The following is a 27813-nucleotide window of genomic DNA, read 5'->3' on the forward strand; positions in this document are numbered from 1 at the left end:
AATGTGTCTTTAACCTGGACTAATCTTTTTACTTCCCTACCTCCCTCCTCATCTTTCTGTCCTTCCCTCCCTCCTTTTCTACATTCCTTCCCCTCCTTTTTTCCAACTTTCATTCCGTCCTTCTGCTCCCCTTCCCTCCCTCGCCTCCTTCTCTCTTTCCTACTTTTCTTCCTCACCCCATCAGCAGCACTGGCAGCCAGCGGTGGTCAGCTGTCAATCATGGAGGCAAGTGCGGGTCACATGATTCTGGGCAGCGGCCCAGGCGGGGTACCGCATTCGCTGCGCCCCTCGCTCTTCCTCAACCGCCCGGGCCTGCTGCCCATGGCGACGGGCGCCATCTCCATGGTGACGGCGTCCCCGCCCACCATGGGGCTGGTGAGTGGCCCGGGAGGGGGCGCGCCCCGGCTGGCCTTCGCCCAGTCTTTGCCCGCCGGCGCCGCTCACCTCCTGGGCCCGCCCTCGGGCCCGGAAGACTCGCCCTGCTCCAGCCCCGCTTCCTTCTGTTCCTTCAGCGAAGCCTCGCCGCCGCCCCTGGGCGGGGCTATGGCCGAGTGACGGCCTATCAGAAAACGGGGGGGAGCGGAGAAAGGAAGCTTTAAAAATGTCGCCTTTCAGCCAAAGCCATCTCTCGACCTCGCCGTTATTCTCCCAAGCCAAAAAAAGTCTACACAAAAGACAAGGAGGGATAGCGAGGAGGCAGAGAAGAGGAAAAGGCGACTCGAAACCAAAAAACAAAACAAAAAAACACCACGTAGAGCTGAGGAGTGTCAGGAAGTTGACCAAGTGCATGATGGGAGGCGACCAACACCAAAAACTAAAATCTACAAATACCAAAAACTCAAAACCAAATAGAAAAAGACAAAAAAAAGAAACGGAGAGAAAAGCTTTAGACGTTTGCATTCCGACCAACCACGGGATTGCGTTCCTGCTACATCCCGACTCCATTTTCACACATTCCCATTTCACTCAGGATGCTTTGAATTGATTTCTCGTACTCGTCGTGACACGTAGCGTGACGTTTACATGCCCAACCTTCTACCTCGCCGAGGCGCCTCTTATTTTCATCCCCCGGGAGGAGCAGACGAGTGGGGCTCATCGCCAGGTTGGCTTCCAAACCCAACCAAGATGAAGACGCAACTTACAAGTGCACAAAAGCAACTGCGACCAAACTGACGGAAAATGGTTCAAGAAGGAAGACATTTTCCAGATATTCTCGCCTTGGATTTTTTATTAAATTCCAGTTTACTAGCAAAGAGCAAAACCCCAAAGCAACTTCCTCTTGAAGTTATACCCCACCCGCCTGTCCAGATGGGATGCGCTTATCAAACGTCCACTTGTCCCGCTTGCCTTATTTTCTGTGCCAAAAAACAAAAAGAAACAACAAAGATCTATCCGTGGATCAGGAAGTTCCATCGCCTTCATCACCAGCAGCAGGAAGTTTGCTCAAACCAAAGTTTTCATGCGAGTGCGCACCCTACAGGCAAATGTGGCCCCTGTCCTTATTTATTCATTTATTTATTCATTTTTTTAATTTATTATTTACTATTTAGTTATTTATTGACAATGGCCTCCATACTTCATCATCTCCATCATCATCTTCATCATCTCCCAGCAGACCGTCACTCTCGGATACCAAAGCCTGGCCTGTGGCAGCCGCTGTCTCACCTGAGACTGCAAACACACACACACATACACACACACACACACACATACACACACACACACGCCCAAACTGAATAGGAGGAGGAGGAGGTGACGCACTGACCTGCCCTCCATCCTTTGCTCCCATCCCTCCCTCCCTCCCTCCCTCCTTCCTTTTGTCTCCAAAGATCTTCGCTTCAAAGGACCAAAAAGTAGATGAAGAGGAGGAGGAGGAGCTGCAGGTGTTTAAAGAGGAAAGGCAAGAGGTGCACTGGGAGCAGGAAAACCAAAAACAACGGAAAAAAAAAAAACAAAGCAAAAAGTCAACCCAAAAGAAGTAAGAGTGAGTGACTGACACCCCGAAACCAAATAGGAACAAAGAAGATAGCAGATGGGGGGATTGGGGGGGGGGGCAGTGGGGGCTCTCGTATGTGTGTGTGTGTGTGTCTATAAATGTGATGTTCTGGTATAGACGCACTTGACCCCCCCCCCTCCCTCCCCTTTTCCTCGTTTTGATTTTTCCTGGACTCATGTGACTCTGAGAGAAAAATGTTTTTCCCCCTTGATGCTTTCTTCTTTGACTTCTTGTGTTTTATGTGGGCCGGATGATGATGATGATGTACGGGATTTGTCTCATTACTTTTGGGGGGGGGGGTTATGATGAGGGTGGTCGGTGATGTCCTACCTATTTTCATATGTTTTACTTGTGATTTATCAAAGAGGATGTGACGATGAAGATGTAGCTTCCCACAAAAATAAGAAAACAAAACGTAGAATGTGAAGAAAACAAAAGCCAAAAGTGAAACGAACCAAAAGCGAACCAAATAGAACAAAGCAAACACGCGCGCACAAACTGGCATTTTGTACAAAAACTCAACATGAATCAGTTGAAAATTTGAAATTGTACTCCGAAAAATTAGCAATGTTGTTTTTGACTCTTATGAGAATTTAGTTTGAAATTGACAAAGTTTCATCGGAAAAATTTGTTTACGTCCATATTTTTCAACTAATTCTAGTTGCGATTGTGTATAAAATCTCATGAAATCGTGCCATGATGAAAGCGACTGAATGAACGTTTTGACTGTTCCTCGTATGTTTTTTTTTGTTGTTGTTCAATTGGTGGGTAGAAAAGCTTTGCGACGTCTTCGGATAACATTTACCTCGCATTTTCTCTCTCTCTCTCTCGTGGAAACCAAATAAAACGTTTGAGCTTTAACGACTAGCGTGAACTCAGGAGCGCAACTCAACTACCAAAGTTTTCAAAGTCCACAGTAGTCACATTTTCATGATGTCTTCATATACAACACGTTCGTCTTTCGTTTTTTTTTTTTTTTTTGGGGGGGTGTAAATGTTTTCAGCTTTTACTCTGACAAACGTATCTTGGCTAGGCCTCATTTTTAGTTTTTTTTTTCTAGCATGCAGCTTCAATCCAAAGTTCGATGAGAGGACAGCAAAGATTTTACTGCTAAAGAAGAGAAAAACCTCAATAGTAAAAACCAAAGAACTCCACTCGATCTTTTTGTTTCTTGTAATGTAGATTCCTGCGTTTCTATTTATGATGATGATTATTGATGATGATGAAGATAATGTTACAAAGACCGCTCTGAAAGCTTTGAGATCTTTTCTCGTTCATGTTTTTTCAACCCGGATGTTCTTCTGTCCGGGTTTCTGCAGCGTCCCTGAACGCATCGCCGGGTGTGTGCCTGTTGTTTCTGTGAGGGAGGGGGGGGGGGGGGGGGGGTCCAAGAAACTTGTAAGTGTTAGGAATAAAGTGCGGATCTAGACCAAAGACCAGATGACTGTGTGTTTGTTAATTGAGTGGCCTGCTGTGCAAGTGATGCTAAGCTAGTGATGCTAACTAGAACTCCAGAAAATGGCTCTTGCTGATTGGTTGCTGACCTCTTTTAAAGATCCAATCCCTTTCCTCTTGACTGGGATGCAGCCGCGCCGACCGCTGGTCCACTGTACCACCTAAGTCCAAACTACTGACACTTTAGCGGCACGACCAAACTTTCTTGGCAGTTTTCTCTGCCGCCGGCGACACCACGACACTGTCAGATGTTTGAGTTTGACATTTTTTTGTCTGACAACTGGTCTCTCAGACCTCAGTGCATAATTCATATACAATGTCAGAGATGTCTGGCCCGAAAGCCGTAAGCGCGCTCCCAAATGCTGCAACACTCAGGCCCCAAAGGCCGTAAGAGCCGTAAGGTTCTGACTGAAGCCTGACATTTGAGACCCCTGTGGACTTTGCGTCTGGATGAAAGTCCAATCCTCACCCGCTTTGTCCTACAGATTTTGCAACACTTCGCTTCTGTTGCGTGAGGTGTGTTTGTGTGTTGTGTGTGTCTGTGTGTGTGTACTTTGGAGCAGTATGGTGATAGAATGCTGCCAGTGTTGGGGTGGTCCCACTTGGCCCCATTCTGGGTGGGCCTCACCCGTGTGTGTGTGTGTGTGCGTGTGTGTGCGTGCGCATGCTTTCAGTCAGTCTCTTCTGGCAACGAGTGGATCGGAACCGCAAGTCTACCGTGTTTAAGTTCGCACACGCACGCACGCATTGCGCTTGTAAATGAAGCTCTTCAGTCAGCAGGTGTCAAGCAGAGGTGAGCCGAGTCCACTTTTCATGTGAGCCCACTTCATACAAAATATAACATCTTGGTTCACTTCTTTATTTAATATTTGACTTTTTTGTTCACTTTTGCTAGTTTGTCTAGATTATTTGTTCACTTAAATGAAAAAGCGACTATTTAAAGAGTCTGTATTTAAATATAATGCAATTCATGTTTTACTTTAATCGTGGTAAACTCACATTTTTACAATGGGCGTTATATTTAACGTTATCTAATTTACATAAACCAGTTTGGAATGGAAATATTTTTCAAAGCTATACTTAAGTGTAACTAACTTGTGTTATAATCTATTTTAAAAAAAACATCATTTGAAAATGTAGTTACCAATTCTCATGCGATTCTTTATAATATTTTTAAAACATTTTAATACATGCTGATAATATGTAAATGACGTTTTCTAGTCATGTAAACACTTAAGTATTGGTTTAGATTTATAATTACCATCTTCGCAAACTTGTCATTACAGTGCTTGTAAAACTATTCATAAATTGTATTTATTCCTTCAGTTTATTTATTTTTTTAACTCACTTATACATTACACTTAATTTGTTAAGCGCGATAGGGACAAGCTGTTGAAATGCGGTCATATCCCTTTAGGGGGCGCTCTTGTTTCAAAAAGCCATAATGGCTCGTAAAACTTGTTGGCGCGAAAGTGGCTGGGTCATCTGTAGCTATTTCTTGACACCTTTTTCATGTTCAAACTTATCATTCATTAATCACCACATCAAAGTATCATTTTTTTTAGTTGTCACTTTTAAAAGTACATTCACTCCCCCCTCGTAAAACATATATGTGTGTATATATATATACATATATGCAGATGTTTTGGTTTTTCCCCCTCCTCCTCCATGTGGCGGGACAGCGGGTTGCAAATTGGCGAGTGTCGCGACCGCGGCGGTCATGCTGTGATGTCTGTTGCCATCGCAGCCAAAAACAAGAGGCGAAATAGACACAGAGGCCTATAGACACTCTGGGCGCTCGCGCACATGTACGTCGAGCCAAACCTACGCAAACACAAGGCAGGCCAAGTGGCGGAGCAATTCAAGCCCACCCTGCTCCACCCTACATCTGATATGTTAACGACACACGCGTGCCCACTCGCTGCAGGAATCGATCGCAAAAGCAACAAAAGTCTTCGCTTTTGTTCAATGTTTAAAATAGAAAGTGTGGGACAAGTGAAATTTGCACAAATGAGTGAGTATGTGAAATAATCTCCCAGGTATTAGCCTCATCCGGGATTCTCATCCATTGCTTGAAAGTCACACATGCTAAGTGCAGGCGATTGTTAATGCACAACAGCAGTGCACGTCACAGGAAACACACACACACACACACACATACACTCAGAAAGTGAAGTGACTCGGATGACACTCAGCATTCCCTGCTGCTGGAATGTCACTTCTACACACTATAATCCGTCTTTGCCCGCCATATTTCCTACTTCCTGTTTGAGTTTAGAATCCCTATAAATAAATAGAATGATGAGAAATTGTTTCTTAGTGTTCTTAATCATTCGATTATACATCGTGTATCCGGCAATGGACGCCTGCTCGCCATTGCAATCGAGAAAATAAACAAGCCTTTTGATCACAAAGGACCCTTTCACCCCCTCAAACAAGCCCCCCCGCCCCAACCCATTCCTCCCCCCATTCCACTTGGCCTTGGTGTATGCACCCTCTCCCATATCATTTTATCATGTGACCAGACAAGGGGGCTCCTTCGTCATCATGGGGGTAGGGGACATCTTGGTCCATCAGAAGCACACAACAAACTTTTCCCTGCAGGCCAGCTGACAACATCTACTGTCACGAGTGTGTGTCTTGTCTCTATGCAGATGAGGAGGTGGTGTTAAGCTCCCGCCCGTTCCAGTGTTCCTTGGCACTTCTTAGGTGTGGCGCCTTTTGCCCCCTCAGGCCCTATTAAAAAAAATACTTTGTAGTAAAGTTATATCCTGTGCATCGAACTGGGTGATATGGCTTTCAAAAATCGTCAGTCTTATAATAGTTAACAGTTTGATCATGGACTAGATTATTTTGCTTTCCATGATTTCCTACTGGGGGAGGTGGTCTTTGGACTAGCATCCTGGGAATGAGGCCATAGTCTTAACGTCTGAGGTGACTGTCTGGAATATCACTTGGTAATTGTCGGCTCCCGCATCCTGATGGGGGTTCATTAGCACGTCACTAATGAAGCGCGCCGATCAATTAGCGCCAATTCACACGTATGTCGCACTTTGGATGCCCCGCTGGGCTTTTGTGGACGACTCTTTCACATGCAGAGCTAGCAGTATCCACACTGCAGACACACGGCTTGACCCCAACACCCCTTGAACCTTGACCCCCCCCCAACACACACAAACAATTTATCCCCCCCACCTCCTCTTTACTCCATGTGTTACTCGATAAGTAACGTTCCAAGAGATACCCATTGGATATTTTATTCGGAACACCTAAATTAGCTAGCAACCAAGTCCCAAATCCATTTTAATCTACATTGCAGTGTCATAGAGTGCCTTCTTCCTTCTGGTCTCCAAGTTACGCAATGGTTCCTCAACCACTTTTCTATCTATCTCGTCACCATCCTTGAATTTGATGTTTATCTTGAAGACTTCTGTTTTCTTGTTGTTCTTCTTTCTTGATCTTAAGACCGATCCTGCCTGCTGCATCAGCCATCTTTGCTGTCTTCTGCATTTGCACCGTTGTTGCGGAGATTAGAGCACCATCATCGGCAAAATCGAGGTCTTCGAATTAACTTATCGTTAGTTGTGTCCATTTAATCCTCATCAATAAACTGACATGCTAACTTTTAACAGTAAGCCCTTTTAAGACTTTTGTGTCCGCTCTCAGTGCTTTCACACAAGCAACAGTAGAAATTTATTAGACGTCATTGCTCGAAGCGGACGAGGACAGATGCTGTCACGTGAACCGTCTTGTTTTTATGACTTTCTAATTCGGTTTCACGGGGTTACTTCAGTCCGTGTGATTAGCACAATACACTCATTGTAAAATACTGGACACCCATTTGCCATGCTCATTCTGCGAGTTCTTCTGGGTTAAACTAGTCCAGTTGCCAATCAGAACCAATAAGACTTTGTTTTAATCCAAGTAAAATCGAGTTCAAGGAGGGGAGGATGTCAAATTTGTTTAATCAAATGGGATGTTGACGCAATCCACCTAAAAGGGCGATTTTTTGCAACAAGTCGGCGTTCAGTTCTCCCCCGCGCCTGCCCTCCCAACCTTCGTGGGTGCGCGTGGGCGGCCCCGTGTGGCAGGAGGGAAGAGCGAAACACGACACCCGACAGAAGAGGAAGAGGAGGGGGCTGGGGGCGCTCCAGTGAGTGGAAAAAGAAAAAGTGTGCGCCGGAGAAAGCAGCGCTCAGAAAGAGGAGTTGGCTTGGCTACTTTTGTTTCGCCGAGCAGTGCCGCCGTTTGGGTCGCGGGCGTGGAAAAGAGAAACCGAAAAGGAGGAGGAGGCGGAGGAGGATGACGATGATGTGGAGGACAAGTGGACCACGCGACGTCGTTCCCACAAGCCGACTCAAAGTGTAGCCTCTTCGCCACTTCTTCGCCATTCCTTCGCTCCCGTCAAGCGAGCCCTCGACACCCGCCGCACCCCCCCACCCCCCAACTTCGGCCTGCCTACCGGATTCCCCCTACGGAGACACGGGGCAACTTTCTCCCCCACATGAAAAAAAAAAATTCAACGCGGCTCGTAAAAGTTTTGCAGCGGTGAGCGTAAAGTCAGCCAAATTGGTCCAAGTGGGGATCAAGAGTGAAAGAACCCAAGGAACTTTGTGTCGGGGCTACTCTGTGTGAACAAACACAGGAGGATCGAAAGGCTAACGCGGCTAACGAGCTAAACCCAGGGGAAAAGTTAGCACTCGACGGGAAAAGTCAGCCAAGAAGCCCGCCGACGATCGCAATGAAGACCCCGGGGGAACCGGGTAAGTACACATTTCCATACTTTTAACTCTGCCACCTATTTGAACATATTTGTTCTTTAACTAAGACGGGAGTAAACAAGAGTGATTAGCTTTGGCGGCTTAGCAGCGCTAGCACGCTAACTCACTCGCTCCCCAACTTCTGCAAGGGAAAGTGGCCGTAAATGATGGCGCCTGCGAGGCTCCGTCACAACTCCCCGTCGCTTTTGTTCAACTCGCCAGGGACGGGAATATTTGCCGCCGGCGTGAATTAATACCACATTTGCATCATGCTTGACTTGCCCCGGGCGCTTTTGGTGATAGTGATCATCGGTGATGAGCACTTAGGAGGAGTTGAGAGAAGCTACACTGCCGGGAAACCTCGTTAATTTGGATATTATTTTGCAAATATTATAATAAACAGATGTTGTTTTTCTGCTTTTAAATGGGCTCGAAATGATGAGAAGAATAACTTCAAAAATAATCACAAACTTTTCTTTAGCATACATGAAATCCCATACCATCACTTTTGATAAAGTATGGTCATCCATATTTTTCTTTCAGTTTTTGTTTTAGTTTATTGATATGGCTCCCATTCCAAATATTTGTCAAAGTGGTAATGGTGTTACAGTTTTTTCGTGTTCAGACCTGCAATATAGACACTGGATCAGCTTCCGGTCTGTCCCATGTCAGTAGAAAATAAAATGTAATGTTGTGACCTCTCGGCTAAAATAGATTACCACAAGGTGGCAAACCAGGAAACACACTTTGTGTACGAAATGCGGTTTTCCTTCACCGCGAGGAACTTGTTGCATCTGTGGCGTGACCGCTTTCATGCCGCATGAATCTGATAGAAACGTGTCCCCTTTTCTACTGACAGTGGGCCAGATTTGACATTGAGTCATACTCTGTTTTATTTACAACAGAAGAGTGTGAGATTAGGTCCAGAAAATCCTGATTAGGTCACTCCTGCTGGGATAAGACACCTATGATGATGTCTTTGGAAAAAGAATGGTCGATCGTGCAAAAATTTGCAATTAGCATCAAATATTTGCTCAAAGAATCATATTTGCTCATGGGTTTCTTTTCCACTTAAAACAGGTGAGTCTGCCCCATACAGTGGTGGTCAGATCTTTACAGCATGGCAAAAAGTTCTGGTACTGGTTTGCAAGTCCATGACATCATGTTTGGTGTTTACTTTTCATGTTGTGTATGTTTTTTTTTTGTTTTTGCTAGTGCAACAGAATTAAGGCACTTAACAACAATGCCAAACATTGCAATCTGCAAGCTCCCAGTTGTCTTGTTGTCGCCCCGCGACACACACAGGCCTTTTGTGTGTGAGCGCGTTTCCTGCGTGACTTCATGCACATACGTGTAAATATAAATGGGTCAAACTCTTCCTATCAGGAAGTCGGCAGTCTGGCCCCTGGCAAGTCCAATTTTCCACTTGTGTTTGCTCCTTATATCAACACGGCCAACGTCACGGCCGGCGCGCTTTGTTGTGCTTAGCGTGCGTGTGTATGTGTGCGCACTGTTTGTATGAGGGAGCCCAATGAAAGAGGCCATACATGAGCAATTAGCCGGCGTTAAGTCTGGCAAGGACACGCTGTGGCCGTTAATGACTGCCAGCGTATTTATGTGTTTGTCAGTTGTAGTCCGTGCGTGCGGGTGTTTGTGTCGCGTGGCCATATGTCGGTCACTTTGGCGCCGCGTGACTCTTGACGTGCTCGCCACACGGCCAGTGTTTGGATTTGAAGCCGCCAAATTGCCCTTTAGGGGACACCATTTGTTCGAGGTGGGAAGAACAAAATGGAATTGAGTGACGGAGGCCATTTTGTTGAAGATGGACCCCCCCCCCCCCCACACACACACACACACACACTTGCTGGTTGGATTCACTCTGAACTTTGCGAAGGTGACGCAATTACTTTTGAGTCCTCGCTTGTAATTTTTGGGAAGTTGTCCTTGAATGGTCACCATGCCAGAATTGAGAAACCTGCGTCATTCTCTAATGTTAATTATAGTACGGTGTCGATCAAATTAATGGCTTGTTTACGCAAGGCAGTTTTTACATTACATCCAGTCTCATTTTCACCCTTTTCCAAAATGAAAGCCCTCATTATCCTTCAATTAACTGTTCAAAGATCTTCAAAAATACCATAAATGTGCAGTAACTGCCGGTATATTCGTAAATTTGGCGATTTGGGATGACCGTTCCTTCGAAACGGGAAGAACCCCATCAAATTGAGTACTGGATACCATTTTGTATGAGATTGGTTGCTTTTTGTCGTTTTGCTGAATTGCCAAATTCCATCCATTGACCCCATCACAATCCTGATTGGGACAAGAAAAACCCCGGTGGGAAAAAAAAGTGCCACAGAGTGACGTCAGCATCTCCCTGGAATGGTGTGGAGCTGACGCTCAGGTCATCACTGTGGTGGCAGGCATCCTTTCCTGGAAGTGTGTGCGCGCGCATGTGTGTATACAGTGGTTGCGGTGACCCGAGTAGGAAAAATAGAAAGGAGGTCGCACACAAGCCGGGACATGCGGGCTAGACAAACACCAGGAAGAAAAGAAAAAAAGAGTGCTGATTGACGTGTATGTGCGTCTGCAGCTTTGAATCTTGTCCATACATTAAATTAGGTACTCCTGTACCTAATTTAACGCAATCCGCCAAAAGCGGTTGCTAAAAAGTTGAATTCCAAATTATAGTGTAAAAATAATATTTGTACATATTTCTTAGGGCTCCAGCTGAACTTTTTTTGGTTAAAAAATGGGCCTTGAAAAACATAATAAATTGTCAAATAAATAGTAATCACAATACTGAGGGAATTGCAAATAGCTGATTTTTCAAAATGGTTCAACCACTTCAGTAATATTTGTCATTCTTTGCAGATGATAAATAGGGTATGGCTGTGCGTACTGTTCGAAAAGCTCCAAAAGTAAACTTTCGGTACCCTGCCAAAGTGCTTTTTGAATTGTGAGAATGTCCTTCATGTGATTACGAGAACCTCCCGGCGTGAATTTTTTGGAAGGTGCCGATGTTTTGACTGGAGTCAGCCAAACTGAAAGAGGCGCTCGCTGTTATGACTGCCATCTTTGACACATAGCGGGCCAAGAATGGCACCGGCAGCCCAGGTGCCATCCCATGCCCGCTCCCCCCCCCACCACCACCACCACCAGCGAGCTTGCAACAACTCGCATAGTTGTCGTAATTAGAGAGATCCAGAATGTTTTTTTTTTGCTTGCCCTAAATGGCACCATTCAGACATCCAAGTGTGGCATCTGTTGGCGGCGGCGTGCGAGTGGAAAGTCTGGAGCGGGGAAAAAGTGAGGCGGATTCTCACAAGCGACCACCGCCTGAGCCGCCAAGCTGAGAAACTCGACGGAGGGAAAAAAATAAATCAAATAAAAAGCCTACTTTTGGTTTTGTGGCTGCTGATTTTTGGTTGATCTGTCCCAGACTTGTCCCGAGCTCGCCTACACTTGCTGCCTGCTTTTTTTTTTTTTTTTTTTTTTTTTAAGCCTCATCCCAAAGCTAATATTTTTTGATATCCCTTCCAGTGTTGTTGTCTTTCAAATGTTGATGAATGTGTGGTCTCTCTGCGGTCGACTTGCGCACACTTCAGCAGCTCGTGTCAACTATTTGTTTTTATTTGATGCTTCGCGTCCGCTCGACCAGTTAGCGGCCGACGACGATTTGTGGTCAAACCCAGTCGACCACCGTCAGCGTGTTTCCATCTTTCCACCAGGGAGAGTCTGGATTGCAAATGGTCAGTCCACGCTTTTAGTGTGCAGAAAACAGGTGAAGTTTTATTTGCCACATTGTGGAGGTTTTCAGAACTCTGTGAAAACCGAACCCGTATTTTCTGATGACCGTTCGTTTGTATCGCAATGCGGTAAGGACGTGTCAAGACGAACGCTTGGAATTTCCTCGCGACGAGGAAAAGGATTCTCACGAGAATTCCTGCCTGATAAGCAATCTCAAAATGGCAATCGTCCTTGGCGGCGGACAGATTCTTTTGCTGAAAATGTTCTGCTTAAATATTATCGGTGCGTTTTCTGTCATGCTAGCCCAGATTAGACTGATTAGTCTTTTTCCCAGGCTAATTTAGGGCGAGAGCTGGGCCACACCCTGGACGAGGAAAATCAATACGGCATGGGAACTGCGGTCAAGCCAAAAGAGATCACGTTTGCCCGCAAACTGCTTCGACATACAGGAAAGAAATGGTCCAGTTTTCTGGTCCAGCATCGCCTGCTCTGCTCTCGACCTTCCCATGACGATGATGTCATGTTTTGACTAAAGTGTCGAGGGAAGGTTTCTTGTTTTGTCCAAGACCTTCAAAAACTCCATGACTAAACTTCTCTGTTGTTGTATTATTATTATTTTTGGGTTCTGACATGCTCCAGGTGTGATGTCACTCTTCACACGCTCAACACACAAACGGGATTGATTTGTGGCCAAAGCTCATCTTTTTGATCAGCTCTTTGATTAATCAATCTCAGCACGCTCTGCGGCGGGAACAGTCGAGCGGCCCCCGTCGTTGGCCGCTTCAAAGGTGGCTCGTAAAATGCGCCAGTGATAAGCCCAGCTAACGTTTGATCAGGTCAACCCAAAAGGCCGTTTGTTCACCTTTGCACTTTTTTTTTTGCCTTATCAGCTCCAAAGCTTGTCCTCTCTTGAGCCACTCGTTCCTTGACATGGAGCTTCCAAAAAAGATTCCATCATTTACTTGGATGACTTCATTTAACTTGATGAGAAATTAAGGGAAATAAAATGCGAAGCAAAGGGCAGAAAAATGTCATGACTTCTTTCTTGGCCCTTGTACCACCCCTCCTAAAAGTTTTGTGGAAACATGGAAAACTCCTGCCAACTTCCTTGGTGGAGGTAACCAGTCGAGAGCCCCCCCAGCCCGCCCGCAAGCGGCGGTAGTCTGTCTCGCATTAGCGCGCACACGCTCTTTTAATATTCCCGCCTTGGCTGGCGAGTGCCGCCATGTCCCTGCGGTGACGCCGCCGCGCCTCCGCCTTTAATGTTTTTTACGCTGAGCACGAGCCGCTCAGTCTAGAGGCGAGAACATCCAGCTTTCATGCCGTTCACGGGGGAATTAAGGCGGCGGCGGCGGGTGAGGAAAGGCTGAGTAACGCAACCAGACGTCTCCTTGGAGAGAAAGTCCCTGTTTTTTTTTTTTGTTTTTTTTTTGCTGCATGGGGAATCGAACACTCAGTCGGTGCGAGCTGCCGCAGCGCACAAGTGTGATTTTAAAAGCAAACATTTTCCGAGTGAGAACAAAGCTGATTCCTGATTAAGTCTTAAATGTTCTTCAGGTTTCAAAACAAGTCTGACTTGCTTCGAGCCATTGAGTCCCTCCACTGCTGTACCGCGCAGCATTGTGCTGTCAAAAGTGACAAATGTCATTCACTCCTGGCGCTCTTCTCTTGCTGCCACACGTTGAATATGAAACGCAGTTGGACGTGCTGACGCGTATTGAAGAAAAAGTCTTCTCAGCAGAACCCGGCAGAAGACATGTGGAGCTGATCAGAAACTTGACATTTATTCCTGAAACGCATCCAGGACCTAATCTGACTTCCATCACTCCAAGGAGTTGACGGCAATGCTTCTTGTCCGTCTTCACGGGGCGGCCGACCCAAACCTCCCGGCGTGACGGCGTTGCTAAGTGTCACGATAGCAGCTTGAAAGATTTGATTGGCAGCCAGTCGAGGAATGAGTCAGCGGTGCGAGCCTCCTGGATGCGAAGCTTCGAGGGCCTATTCTGGGCCGCGGCCGCACGTGTGTGTGTTTGTGCTTAAGCGTGCTCGCCTGTGTGCGTTGGAGGAAAATGAAAGTCTGGTGACCAAAACCGCAACACGGGAGCCAGCTCTAAATTTCTCCCAGGACTGCCGCGCTACAAACGATTGTAGCTCGCGGCGTGGCCTCGCTCGCTCAACTTCTTCTGGATTCCGCCCGGCCACACTTTTTAATCCCGTCTTGGCCCGAATGGGCTCACACAATAACTGTTTTTAGCTTCTACAGGAAATGAAGCAAAGTTCTGCTCTAATCTCAGCACCATGATGTGTGAACGATTACGAATCCCTTTCCATCATCAGTTGCGTTTTGAAGGGTTGAAAATGATCCTTTCTGTTCTCAAACACAATTTGTCCAAATTTAAAAATGTCCCTTTTGCTCATGAACATCCTTTTGAAGACAAACTTGAAAGTCTCACTCTAGTGCGATGCTCCACCGCCTCTTCTCAGAGACGGTGATTCATCTTCCGCTCTTCTTTTGTTTGTCTGTCTCACGCTGGCACTCATTCACCTTTTCTCGCAAAACACTATCCTCAACGTGTGAGAGCCAGGTGATCTCAGGTCGAATGTTTCACAGGCTTGTCATTTTCTGAGAGCGGGTCGGCGACAACCTGCTCAGACAAGATTCCCAGCGCGTGGAATCTGCTGGTCTCTGCGTTTTTTTTAGAAACCAGTTGACAGTAACCACTGTAGCTCACCTGTGAATTTATTTGGCTCAGACCTTGTAAAATAAGTTCTTGTTTTCTACTTGGGCCGATGTTCCAGTAGATCACGAGCGAGGCTCCTCGCTGTGAACCTGCTCCTGCTTTTATCTCCCCAGGCTTGTCTTTTCCCTTTTGTCCATCGGCCCTTCTCCTCGGCTAATCTTTCCAGACACTCCCGCTGCTTTTCAGACGCTTCTCTGGCTCTTAGCCACCAAACGTCCATCCTTGAGAGGGTAATTACCAGCTCAGGAGTCAAGACTCTGAAGCGTGTGATCCACGTGGGCATCGACTGAGTTGGTGTGATTTGATCTCTTGGATCATTAAAAACCAAAATGCTGGGAAAGCCGAAAATGGCTCCCTTTTTCTTATTAGGGCAATGTGAACTCCGTCTCCAACAAATCCCCCTTTTTTGAGGCCTCAACATACCCGTGATCTCGACAGTTTTTGCCTTTTCTCACGGGACTTCCATTTTCCGATTGACTCCAAGGATCTAGGTCAGGGTGCCACCTGTTACGTGGACAGAAAAAAAAGCCCTTTATTTCAGGATATGCTCTCACTTGGTCTTTATTTATTCTTTTGGAACTTGACTTTCCGCACATGACGGCACTTTCCACGTCCTGGAGATCCCCCCCCCCCCCGGTCTTGGTGGCCATTGACTTCCTGCCTTTTTTTTTTTGGCGCTACAAGCTGATGGCATCCAGATAAGCTCCCCACCCTGGATGGCAGCCAGCCGTCGTCGTTTAGCGTGGCCTGCTCGCCCTCTACATCGCCGCCGTGCCCCTGAGTCACAGACGACCTTTGCAAGGGCTAAATATAGACTCGGCAAAGAATAGGAGGAAGGGAGCGGTGAATGCACAGAGTAGGCGGGTGGCACGCTACAGAAACTTGTTGCCGACAGCCTTGGACGCTCGTTTTGTTTGTTAGCTCAATCGGTGACTCTGCTTTCAAAAAAATTTCTGCCGTCACGTAGTCTCCACAAAAAAAGTATCTATGGGAGCCTAACTGGGAAATTTCTGGATGGATGCAGCACTCCATCTCAAATACTTCTGATTCATTTTGCCGCCATGACTGAATCTCGTGTGCGTACAAATGAAATCTACTGCGTGAATCTTGAAGTCCGAACAAGTTTTGCGGCATTTTTGCTGGACCTCTGTATCCAGATGTGATCTGTTCTGCAAAACTCCACAAACGCCTCTCCCCCCCCACCCCCCCCCACCCCCATTTGTAATTGAATCCCATCTTGTCGTGAGTCAGACACTTATTTTTAGCGCTTAAAAGCTTGCGTTGCCAGGCGACTGCGTCTCAGGGAGGCGGCGGGCGTGAGAGCGGGCGCGAAGGCGGGCCGCCGTGAAAGGGAAAAGGGAGATGGCAGCGAGGGTGGGAGGCACGATCGGCGGACGACAAAAGCCGATGCGGCGTGAGTCAGCGGGGGCGCGTGCGTGTACGTGGGCGTGCTCACTATTCCTCTTCTTTGCGCACGTGCGCCACGCGCCCACGTACGAACCCACTTACCTCGCCCGCTAACCTGCTGTGTGCGCGTGTGTGCCGCTCGCCCACAGCGGCGCTTACGTCAGACGTGCGCGCCATTGATTGGACCCTGGCGACAGATGTGTTTTTCGAAGAAGCTCATTGTCTGCGCGCTGAATCACGCTCATTCCTATTCCTTCATTTCCAAGGAGAAACTGAAAGGTGGATGAATAGCCGCATTGATGCTTGGCATTGTCCGTCATGATTTTCCAGCGCCATCCATCCATTTTTGTGAATGATTACCGCTACCGCTAACCAGCGCTTCCTCGGTGTGCGTACGTGTGACATGGGCCTTTATAGCCGCCAGCATGGTGCTGCGTTGATAAGAAGAGGCCTGTCACTGCTTGCTCGGGCTGTAAATGAGCTGCTACGTAAATCAGTGCAGGCAGAATGTGCCGAGTCAGCATGCACGCACATACATTTGTACACACTAACACACACTCGGGATGAACAGATAGCCTTTGAAAGCTCTTAGGTTTGAGAATTCACAGATACCGGGTACCGATGCTTGATATTTTGAGGAATTTGTTGGAGTAAAACTTTGGTACACAACCATGTGAGCCCTAAATGGGCCTCCACCACCCGGCGGGCTTCTCGCTACTTCTTATGGGCATTTCCCCACATGTTCATAAATGACCACAAAAGCAGTCTGAATAGGAAAAGTCATCATTCTTTTAATGACCATCTGGGCTCCATATTGTGATACCTTTTGACTGTGGGAGGCCATTTTGTCTGCCAGGTGTGTCGTCCTTTCTTTCAAATCTGCTTTTTGTGTTTTTGTCGGCTTTTATGACACTGGCCCCAAAACGTTTACAGGCTAATAAAGTGCACCAGATGTGCACACTTACCTGTGTTACAAATCTGATTTCTATTGTTTTTGTTTGCGAGTGTGTGTGCGCGCGTGTGTGTGTGTGTGTGTGTGTGTGTGTGTGTGTGTGTGTGTGTGTGTGTGTGTGTGTGTGTGTGTGTGTGTGTGTGTGTGTGTGTGTGTGTGTGTGTGCACATGTACTATATGTGTGTGCATATGTTGGTCCTTTAGCATATTGTGGCTAATGTTGCTGTATGGATATGACACAGTATGTGGAGTGTGGGAAACTGATTGCAACCAAATGCTTGCCATAGGGCTTTTCTCACACACACACACGCATGCACGCACGCACACACACACACACACACACACACATGGCGAAAGCAGTATTGTTATATTGTGCCCATATGTTTCCTAACCTCAGTGCTGAGATTGGGTGCCAAGCACATCTGGATTTAATGAGGTGTGTGTGTGTGTATGTATGTATAAGTGTGTGAATGTCACTGAGGCCGTACGTTGAGTCTTTTACTGCCACAAGGTCCGCATGCTTATATTTTGTCTGCACCTTTGCCGAGGTCCGCCTCTTTGAACATCGTCCATTCGACAGCGATAACGGCGCACCCGCCGGTGATGTGACCGCGGACTGCGGGAAGCCGCCCATGGTGGCCGCCAGCCCGACTTTTTCCCGGCAACCAAGGCAAAGTCGGCACGTCGCGTTCCAACTATTGTGGTGCTGAGAAAGCAGCTGCAAGAATTAAGATTCTGGAGTTGGGACTCGCAGAGTTGTACGCTGAGTCATTGTCATTAGAGGGAAAAAAAAGAAGAAAAAGCAGTTAATTATTTACGATTTAAATAAGTTCCTTTCTCGATTGCTGATTTACTTGGGTGAGAAAAATTGTGAGATAAAACAAGGGTAGACAAACAAAAAACCAACACTATAAAGCAAATATTTTCAACATTACAAATTTGTACGATGTGTGCACTGGAAATGACACATCACACCAAACGTTGTAGTACCAAGACTGACCTGTGGGGCAACACCTGACCTGCATTCTTGTCTGTACTCCAATGGCAGGGTTCGCCTTCCCCGAGTGGGCCTACAAGCCTGAGTCGAGCCCGGGCTCACGGCAGATCCAGCTGTGGCACTTCATCCTAGAACTGTTGCGCAAGGAGGAGTACCACGACGTCATCGCCTGGCAGGGCGACTACGGCGAGTTTGTCATCAAGGACCCGGACGAGGTGGCCCGCCTGTGGGGTGCCCGCAAATGCAAGCCGCAGATGAACTACGACAAGCTGAGCCGCGCCCTCAGGTCAGGCCACAAATGGTTGAGTTGATGTTAAATTTCTAAGAATATCATTTGATGCCATTGTTGCTAGCAACATCTGCCACTGTTGTTTTGGGTAATGGGATCGTTTCATTTTTGGCGGTGTGGTTTCGCTGTTCCTTTTGTGGTACCAACATTTAGCCACATTTTTAAGTGCATTTAAACTATTTTGAACTTTGTCCATTTCCCACCAGACATAAAAATCTGAGTAAGTCATAGCTCCATTTTACTCAGCCATTGCGATTCCCAAAATATGCTAGCAGGTGCTAACGGCTAACCAGTTAGCAACTTGTATCTATACGCGGTTTTTTTTCTTTTTCTGCTGTATATTTTATGACCGTGGAAAACCTCTGAAGACGGACACACTTTTCTTCGGATGGAAAAGAACATTATAAAATAAAAGATGGTTCATAAAATGACGTTAGTCTCCTGGCAAACACCGAAATGGACATCATCATTTTTGCTTCTCATTTCCAGGGTTGCGCTTGCTCATATTCCTCACTACTTGTCTTTCATGCGTCTCACAACCGGTCCAGGTCAGATTGAGTCAATGGTGACGGACCATTCTAGAAACGTTCCCTCGGCCTATGACGTCGTCATTGTTGTTGTTGTTTTCTTTAAGGGGCGGTCTGTTCTCTTGCTGTACATATCTCGCACACACACTCACTGTTTGTCATCCGTGTCGCCGCCTGTGTTGTAGGCTGGTGTGGGTTCCAATTGCCGGATGAGTTGCGCTGTCTTGTTACACACACACACACACACACACACACACACACACACACACACACACACATGCGCTTCACACCTTGTTATATGTCAGCCCTCCTCCGGCCCATCTGCGCCTTATTTGCAGCTTTTGCAGCTCTCCCTTTTTTTTCCTTCATGTCAAGCGGGAATGTCGCAGTCACTCGTGACTTGGGCGCTCGGAGCCGGCGGCGCGCTCCGGCTCAGGGAAGTTCAAGCGGTCTTCAAAGCCAGACGGGGTCGCCCAATGTCCACCCGGCGCTATGTGTGTGTTCTTTCGCGCGTACGTGTCTGACTTCGCCGCAGCGCTTTCCAGGAGCCGCGCGTCCGGCAAGCCTGACGCCACCCACGTCTGGCTTTTATTTTGAGTGCTCGTCGCTTGGATACACTCATCAGACACTTGATTAGGTACACCTTCACTGTGTAATCAGAGCAGATCGGCAATCTGACAACAATAATGCTGATGACAAATTTCCGTCCATCCATCGTTCTCTGTCTTGTCAAGCATGGCTGCCTCAGTAAGATTGAGAGCCATGACCACCAAAATTCATGTTGCTAAGTCATGCTAGCTTCAGAGGGTGGATTTTCAAAAAGATGATTTGAGCACCAACACTCATTGTGACTCCCACGTCACTCACCAGGCAAATAAGTGGACAACAATAATACCTGCACCCCACATGCACATTTTCTTGTCCTTCATAAAGTGTCGTGCGACATTAAGTAGATTTAATGGAGGCAGATGAAATCTTTGCCATTTGTTGACATCAGAATGTGTGAATGTGCCCAGCGTGTGGAAAATGAGAATAAAGTCCTCCTAGAATTGAGTTATAGCTGCTCACAATGGGGCAAGAGACTCTGCTGAATCAAAGTCCGGAGGCTCGCTGGCTGTGTGACTCACGCGGGGCCATTTGATCATCTTGTTAGATGAGCTGTCAGGCGCTCGCTCTTCACTCCTCCACCTTCTCTCGTCGTGACTCACACCACCTCACTTCCTTCATGTATGGAACCACATGTTCTTGCCACGGGGGTTGGAGTGGAGTTGCGAAGGTGGGGGGGGGGGTCGACATGTCCTGGAACGTCCTGTGAATCGGAGAGGAGGAGGAGGAGTTGGCGGGTGGCGTTATGACGTTGCTGTGATGTCGCCCCCACAGGTACTACTACAACAAGAGGATCCTCCACAAGACCAAAGGCAAGCGCTTCACCTACAAGTTCAACTTCAACAAACTGGTGCTGGTCAACTACCCCTTCATCGACATGGGCTCAGGTACATTCAATAAATTGTGTCGTGATGTCATCATGACCTGACCCACACACTCCCTCCCTCCATACCTCCCCGTCCCCCACCTCAAGTGGTCTCTGTTCTGTTCCAGTGTAAACAGGGCCCATATGGAGCTGACTTAAGTGTTGCACGATACTTTAATTATAGTATGTGTGATGTGGCCCACGCGTGTCGGGATGTTACATACACACACGCGTGCCCACGTCAGTCTGTGCAGATTGTCGCATTCACACACATACACACACACACAGACAGTGGCAGTCCAGTGTGGGAAGGAGAGGAACCCAGCCCATGTTTGTAATGGCAGCGAGAGCAACTTTTCCAGTATTTAATTCTGGCAGGCGCACGCAGGCCAAAAATTTATTGCAGTGCCACAGTTTTGCTGGAAGGCGCCCCGCGGGGGGAGGCGGAGAGCAGTTCTAGAGGCGTTGGGGCTGAGAAAAGGGGCACCCATCTTGGATCCATTTTCTCCAACAAGGGGTGGGGGGGGTCAATTTTGTAAGAATTAATCTTTGTGTTGTTTACAGAGAAGGCCAGTTTATTACCGGGGTTATGTTCCAAGTATCAGGAGAAGCCCCAGAAGGGAAAGCAACACAAAAACAAATGGCATTTTAATTGTCATTTGCAAAGAGGAAAAAATTGATTCATACCGGAAGTGGTGTTCTTGGAAATAGAAAAATTGTTTAAGGTCGTATTGGCCGGCCTTTCCCTCTCATATGATTTTAGTGCTTTTAGCTTCCAGCAAACCTTCTTGGCATCAGATGCATCGATGCGACGCTTGTGGTATTATTTGTCTTCTCTCGCCCACAAATTCCCAAACAAGTCAAGTTTTGTATCCGCGGCCAAAACCTCACATGGTTTGTTCTTAATGATTTTTTTACGATCGGTTCCAGAAAATGATTAGAAACACAAGAGCAGTGAGTCACTGTGGAAGGATGGTGTTGATCCACAGCACTCGCTCGTCTTTCTTTGCTCATTGTCATGTCTCATTGTCTCGTCACAGGTCGCGGCGTTCCGCAGAGCGCCCCACCCGTGCCGAGCGGGGGCACCCACTTCCGCTTCCCCCCCTCAACGCCATCAGACGTGCTGTCGTCCAGCGAGGAGCTTCGCAGTCCGGGCGTGTTCAGCAATGTGGCGCGTCGCATGGCCCGCGGCTCTGTCAGCGACTGCAGCGACGGCACCTCCACCAACTCTGAGCTCGAGGAGGCGGTGGGGGCCGAGGAGCGGGGCGCAGGGCCCGAGAGGGCCTTCCGAGGGCTCCTCCCACCCCGCCTGCCTCACGAGTCTCTCTTCAGGCTCTACGGCGGCGGGCCCAATCCGGCGGGTCTACCCAGACCTCATAGGGTCCACCCAGAGCCTCTTTCTCCCTTCCCCGTGTCCCCCCTGCCGGGCCCTGGGGGGCTGCTGGCGCCGACTCTGTCCCCGGCCCTCTCCATGACCCCCACCCCACACCTGCCTTACACGCCCTCCCCGTCCCTCCCCTCCCCCATGATGGGCTCCCACTTCTCCTTCAACCCGGAGGACATGAAGCACTACCTTCAGGCCCACACCCAGTCTGTCTACAACTACCACCTCAGCCCCCGCGCCTTCCTCCACTACCCCAACATCGTTATCCCGCAGCCCCACCGCCCCACCCCGGAGAAGCCAGCCCCCCACCATCTTCACGCCGCGTCCCTGGCACTCTCCCATTCGCTGGGAGGGCAGCCGGGGGGCAGCGCGGGTGAGGAGGCCTTCAAGTTTAAGCTGCAGCCGCCACCTCTCGGACGCAAACAGAGGGAGGCGGGAAGCTCGCCGGCGGTGGCGTCCTCCTCCTCGGCGGCCGGACAGTCCTCCTTGTTCACAGCTACGCCCAAGATCAAGGTGAGCGCTAGAACAGCAGGTCTTGGGACTTGAACCCAAATGTTCAACCAAACTATTTCATTGAACACGTCCTCTAGCTTAATGCTAACTTATAGTTAGAAATGCCAATGACATGCCAACAGAAATTAGCATAGCTGTTGTCGTACTTCAAAACCTTCAAAAAATTGCGACTTTAACACACAAGGAGCAACAACGCATACAAATTCTCACTGAATTGTACTACATGTATAGCAGCAGCTCATGTTGATTACAATGGACCTTTACCACTTTCAGGTGGAACCCATATCCGACATCGAGTCAGAGGAGGAAGTGGAAGTGACCGACATCAGCGAGGAAGATGAGTTGAACCCCGAAGATGATGACATCTTTGCACCTGTACCCAATCATCAGCTCCGCAATCAATTAAAGGCCAATGGTAGCCCCCCCACCCCCTACCTTCAGCCGCCCTCTCACCCCGACGACAACCCGGGCCCGGACTACGATGACGAGGAGGAAGTCTTCAAGACTCCGGCCACTCCGCCTCTCAGCGCGGGCCACTCGGCATTCCCGCTGCTCAGTCTGAAGACGGAGCCGGCCCCGGCGGCCTCCGATGGCACCCGCTGCATCCCGCTCAAGCTGCGCTTCAAGCGGCGCTGGAGCGAGGACCAGAAAATGGAGGCGGACGGCGAGCGGGACGAGGCAGAGGACAAAAAGGTGAGGGCCGAGGGACGCGAGGAGGTAGAGGAAAGGGAGGGCTCGGTAGACAACGAGGGAGGACAGGGTCTGATTTTGGGCTTGATGATGCCCCCGCCGCCCACCCAGCGCAGAGCCAGCTCAGAGCTGCAGAGAGCCACTGCCCAGTTGTCTCTGGAGAACGCCAGCTGCTGAGACACCAAGGCTACAAGTCATGACGGGAACAGTTTCTTTTTTTTTTTTTTTTTTTTTTAAATTGTGGCCATTTAGACAAACTGATTTCAAAATGCTAATTTGTGGCCAGGAAATATTTATAACACACGCACAAAATACTTGATGGGTTTCGTATCATTCCGGTAAGTTAAGAGATCAGAGCTGGCAGTTTGAGGGAATTTACCCCTAAAATGGTCGCTTTTGACCAAAATGGCTGACTTCCTGTGTGTTTTCAGGCCTGGCGACTTTTTCGCCGGTCTACTCATAATAATCATGCCTCCCAAACTGGTTTCGGGGGCTGACAACTGCAATCTACAATACGACTCGTGGCACCATTTGCCTGCTTAACTGTACTATTATCATTTATTTATTATCTTTTTTTTTTTTCTGCCCACACACCTAATTTGTGGCCACATAAGAGTGCTTGTTTAAGCGATTTCCGGGCCCCCCAACTATTAATGCAGAAAAATGGCAGTTGTTCATTATTGGCGAAAGCATTTCTTGACCACAAATTAGCATTTTGTTTGTATGTTATATCAATATTATGACCACAATTTTTAGGGGGGGGGGGGGAATCATGTCTTTGTTCAAACACTCCTCCAAGGGCAACAAGTTTGATTTTGTACCACCATTTGACTTTGATTGGCTGAGAAGAAAACATCATTGGACTGAATGGAATCACCATTTTGGGGGCCTTTGGCAAGCCCTCCATTTTGTTGACTTGCCAGAAGTGCCTCACTACGGTTTACAAGCCGGCTTCCAGACTAAAGCAAGATCCCGGGCGTCGTGGCCGGGAACATTCCGGACGCTACGGATCTGTTTCTTCCTGGACGGGGGCACGTTTGTGCGCTTTCAGGAAATGACTCAGACTTGCTGCCAGCCGGCCTTGTTGAGCTGACGGGGCGGACATTTTGTCCCTTCAGCTTACGAAAAAACGTAAGCGTTTTTGAAGTTTTGGCGAATCCTGTCGTCATTCCCGTCGTTTTGAAAGACTCCCAGCTTAGCGTGTTGCGGTGTTTTGGGGGCATTTTGGTTCTCCGAGCCAAAAAGCCGAACGCTTATTTTTTTTTTATTTTATTGGCAACAAGCGCAGTTGATGGACGTCGTTTTCTTTGAAGCGCTGAATGAATGTCAAAAAGCAAAACTCAGGCAGAGAGCTTATTTTTCTTGACTTAACAAATATATTTTACCAATTTAAACCAATTTAAATCCAAACAAGTGTGCCTTTCGAAGCACCACATACCGACATGCCTTCTGTTTTTAAACATCAAACTACACACAGCTATATATATTTTAGTCACAAAAAGAATCCAATATTGTAAGATTGTCGTTTGATACAAATCGGGAAACTAAAACCTATTTTTCATGCTGAAGATGTATGTGTGTATATATAAATACAATATATATATTCTATATAACGCCCAGTGTATTACCACGCCTTTGCCTTCTCCTGCTGCCCTTAGAGTTTATATTTATATTGAAAAATATGAAAGAAGCAACAGTCAGGGCCCACGGTAACATGACAACAACACACAGAATGGCGCATACAAAGCTGGTGCCACACTCTGATTGGCTGTGACATCAATTGTTGACACACATGCACACACACACGCAGTGTGAGATGACATCACAGTCATCGCTATAGAAACGACACACGCCCTTTCCACAAACACTCACAGGAAATGACATCATTAAACCTCAGCGCCGAGTGGAGAGCGCGGGACTTCCCATATAATGACTCGCTCGGTGTGTATGTGCATATGTGAATGTGCGTGTTTGCCTGTCTGAGTGCAAACGCGTGCTTGTGTCAATTAGTTTCCGCAGTTCCACATCGAAAGCTCGCTGCGGTTTTGCACATTTTTGTCATCTTGGCCAGAGAATGTGCTATTTTGACTCTTAAATTTAATTTAAAACAAAGTTGACAGAACCTCATCCATTTTTATTTTAAGTAGCACTTCGCGCTACCGGTCTGCTCACAAAAACATCACAACAACCCCCCCCCCTTCCTCTACACATGCATATCTTACTGTTACTATTGTAATGATATTGTATCGTAATATTAACCAGCTTATTTCGTACGTACTCTTGCTCAGATGCTTTTTGCTTTTTTTTTTCTGTGAATGATTCTCTTTTGTTACCATTTGCACTCTTTCTTTCTAGTGGACCTTTGTTTTTTTTTTTTTACATTTTTTTTTTTTTTTACCACCAACGTGTAACCCAGGAAACTATGGTTTTCTCTTATTTTTTTAATTACTGTTATTAATGCGGTGTATGTGTATATATATTTTTTTTCCATCTTTGGAGGATTCTGTAAGAAAAAAAAGTGTTTTAAAAAAAAAAAAGAGCATTGTAATGTTTAACTGTTGTTATTCCAGGCGTCTCCTCAGCTGTCAACATGATTGGCGGCTTCGTGGAGGACGGGGAGACAACCGCTCAATGTTTCTCTTTTTATGTGTTCATCTTCACGTGTAATTAAAACAATAATCAGGGTTCATTAATAAAATGTCAAAATTGGTTTTTATTTTTGGTTTTGTGTGTTTTATGTTGGCACCAGCAGCAGGTCTGGAGAGCTTGCGTTGTTAGCATCGTCACACTGAGCATAGCTGCCAGCTAATGCTAGCACTTAGTGCCTTTTTTGGAGTTGATAAAATGTATTTATTTGACTACTGATGACACATTTGCTTTTAATTTGAATGTCTTAGGGGAAACTACTGTTATTGCCGCGTCGTGGCTCAAAGGTATGTTAAGATAGGAAAACCTATTAAAATGTTGTGATTGCTTGTTTTTTCATTCCGTGCCCTGGAGCACAGCAGCCATTTTAATAATGTGATGTTTTTCAATGTGTTTTTTGTGCGTCTTCTGTCAAGCAGACTTTCTTAGCTATTGTTGCAGTACATGGGAATCTTTTGGGACATATTAAAACTCTTTGTGTGAGTGTTTAGAGCAGGATGACACCATGTCACACTTTGTCCTCCCTCATCTTCCTTTGACGTCTTGGGCCCAAAGATTTTTGTGGTGCTGTCAACAAAATGGAGGTGAGATTTTTTTTCCAGCTACCATCCTCAGGGAATGTTGAAATGGTTCAGCTGTCCTAATTTTGATTACAGCTGAACCTGTCAAAGAAGGACATGTTACTTGCCTCTTGTGGCATCACCCATTTTCTGATTATTTAAAAAAAAAAAAAAGACCTTTAATTATTTGCAAAAAAAACTTTCTAACGTTCCTGTCTTGAGACCAAAGTACTGTCAATATGAAAGTATTGCTTTGGTTCCATATTATAGCATTATAGTGCTACCCCAAGCACTGAATTTGAAATGCGTTGACGAGCTTCATAGTGCTTTTTAGGGGGGTTAAAGCTGGTTAATGCTGTCACATTAACTTTGGCTCCCCCTGGTGCCACTGTGTAGTATGCAGCTCTTTACAGCTCACTTCACATTAGACTGAGTTTGTAATAATATTGCAGATATTATCTGAGTAATAAATCAATTGTCACATTACAGCGGGATAATTGACATCATCACCCTGCAGAGAGTTTCTCCGCCAACATCACTAGCCAAAATTCCCCAGCAAAAGAACCACTTTGACGTGACAGCCAAAACGCTACCATGTATTATTAGCACAAAGTTAGCATTTGCTAACAGTTACCAGAATTGGCTTCCGATCGACTAAGTTGTCATTTTGGTGGTTAGTGATATTTGTTTGACTTCATTATTGAATGAGTGTAATATACAGTTGTTTTTTCCTTTAGCCGTTATGCTAAAATAATTACTCTCTCCACTTGTAATTGCATAGAATCTTATGAATGTTATGCTCAAAGTTTGTCCCTATAAGGCTATTGTCATTTTAAAGCACTCTTGTTTATATTGTTTGTTTGTTTGTTTGTTTTGATGAGTGATTGATGGCCTGTTTGGCCTCCAACTGAGAAGCACTGTTGTCTGGCTGAGGGATGAGGTCAGAGTTCATCTGCCGGAGGGGGGTGAGAGGTCAATGAGGAGCCACCAAGACAGAAAGCAGATCACAACACAGCTAATGATCACACATTGTTAGGGGCCCCTTTGGAACGCAAAAATTACATTCACTTCTTGCCTGACAAAAAAAAACAACTTGTATGCTCACACTAGAGATAACTCATAAGCTCATACTTAGAAAAACATCTCATGTAAACCTTAAAAAACACCAACAAAGTCCATTTTAGTCTAATAATAATAACTATTATTATTGTAATTTCGTTTTTAAATGTTATTTTCATCTGGTACACGTGTTGTGTTTTTATTTTCAACCGCTTAACTTCCATATGGAAGTTCTTATAGGCTTATTGATAACAAGGGACTTAATCAATGAGCAGGATAAAAACATAATTAGAGAAATATCCTCGTACTAAAAGCCATTTCCCGCAGTGAAAGTTTTCTGTAAGCTAAAAAGAAAGAAAGAAAAAAAAAGACTCGTCCTGCATCAGGAGCATTCCAGGAGCTTGAAATTCGCACCTGCGTGAAGCTGGCCCCCCAGCCCACGCAAAATTGAAGGAAAATAGTCTGTTTCGTTCGTGCTGCAAAAGAAAATTGTTTGTGCGGCTTTCTCTCCCTAAGGCAAGGGTGTCAAACCCAAGGCCTGGGGGCCAGATACGGCCCGCCGCATCATTTTCTGTGAAAGCGAAAAAAAATTGTGCTTCAAATTCGTGTGTCATTG

General features: G+C 46.7%; 2 protein-coding genes across 11 annotated transcripts in view; both read left to right on the forward strand.

The window, feature by feature from the left end:
• The window catches only part of LOC148380273 (POU domain, class 2, transcription factor 2-like), a 36650-nt gene extending 33306 nt beyond the window's left edge, over positions 1 to 3344 (forward strand). For 7 of the 10 annotated variants that reach the window (XM_088365869.1, XM_088365868.1, XM_088365867.1 and 4 more), the window contains one exon: positions 185 to 3344. In XM_088365869.1, coding sequence (XP_088221995.1) covers positions 185 to 555 — 371 coding nt within the window. In that variant the 3' untranslated portion in view covers positions 556 to 3344. The remainder of the gene's footprint in view (positions 1 to 184) is intronic. The other 3 variants (XM_088365870.1, XM_088365872.1, XM_088365875.1) reach the window with 2 other exon arrangements.
• A 4212-nt stretch (positions 3345 to 7556) lies between these two features.
• Positions 7557 to 25648, forward strand: LOC148380274 (ETS domain-containing transcription factor ERF-like). The gene is made up of 5 exons (XM_088365877.1): positions 7557 to 8214; positions 18110 to 18344; positions 20255 to 20367; positions 21386 to 22242; positions 22516 to 25648. The coding sequence occupies exons 1-5, from the start codon at positions 8193 to 8195 to the stop codon at positions 23107 to 23109; spliced, it is 1821 nt and encodes a 606-aa protein (XP_088222003.1). The 5' UTR covers positions 7557 to 8192; the 3' UTR covers positions 23110 to 25648.
• The last annotated feature ends 2165 nt before the right edge of the window (positions 25649 to 27813 follow it).

The sequence above is a fragment of the Syngnathus floridae genome, chromosome 21, assembly GCF_059516105.1.
Source record: "Syngnathus floridae isolate MCC-2025c chromosome 21, RoL_Sflo_1.0, whole genome shotgun sequence".
Classification (NCBI taxonomy): Eukaryota; Metazoa; Chordata; class Actinopteri; order Syngnathiformes; family Syngnathidae; genus Syngnathus; species Syngnathus floridae.

Coding starts and splice junctions, on each gene's coding strand:
- LOC148380274 (XM_088365877.1), top strand. CDS start 8,193: ATGAAGACCCCGGGGGAACCGG. Junction 20,368..21,385: donor CTTCATCGACATGGGCTCAG/GTACATTCAATA, acceptor GTCTCGTCACAG/GTCGCGGCGTTCCGCAGAGC. Junction 22,243..22,515: donor CAGCTACGCCCAAGATCAAG/GTGAGCGCTAGA, acceptor TACCACTTTCAG/GTGGAACCCATATCCGACAT.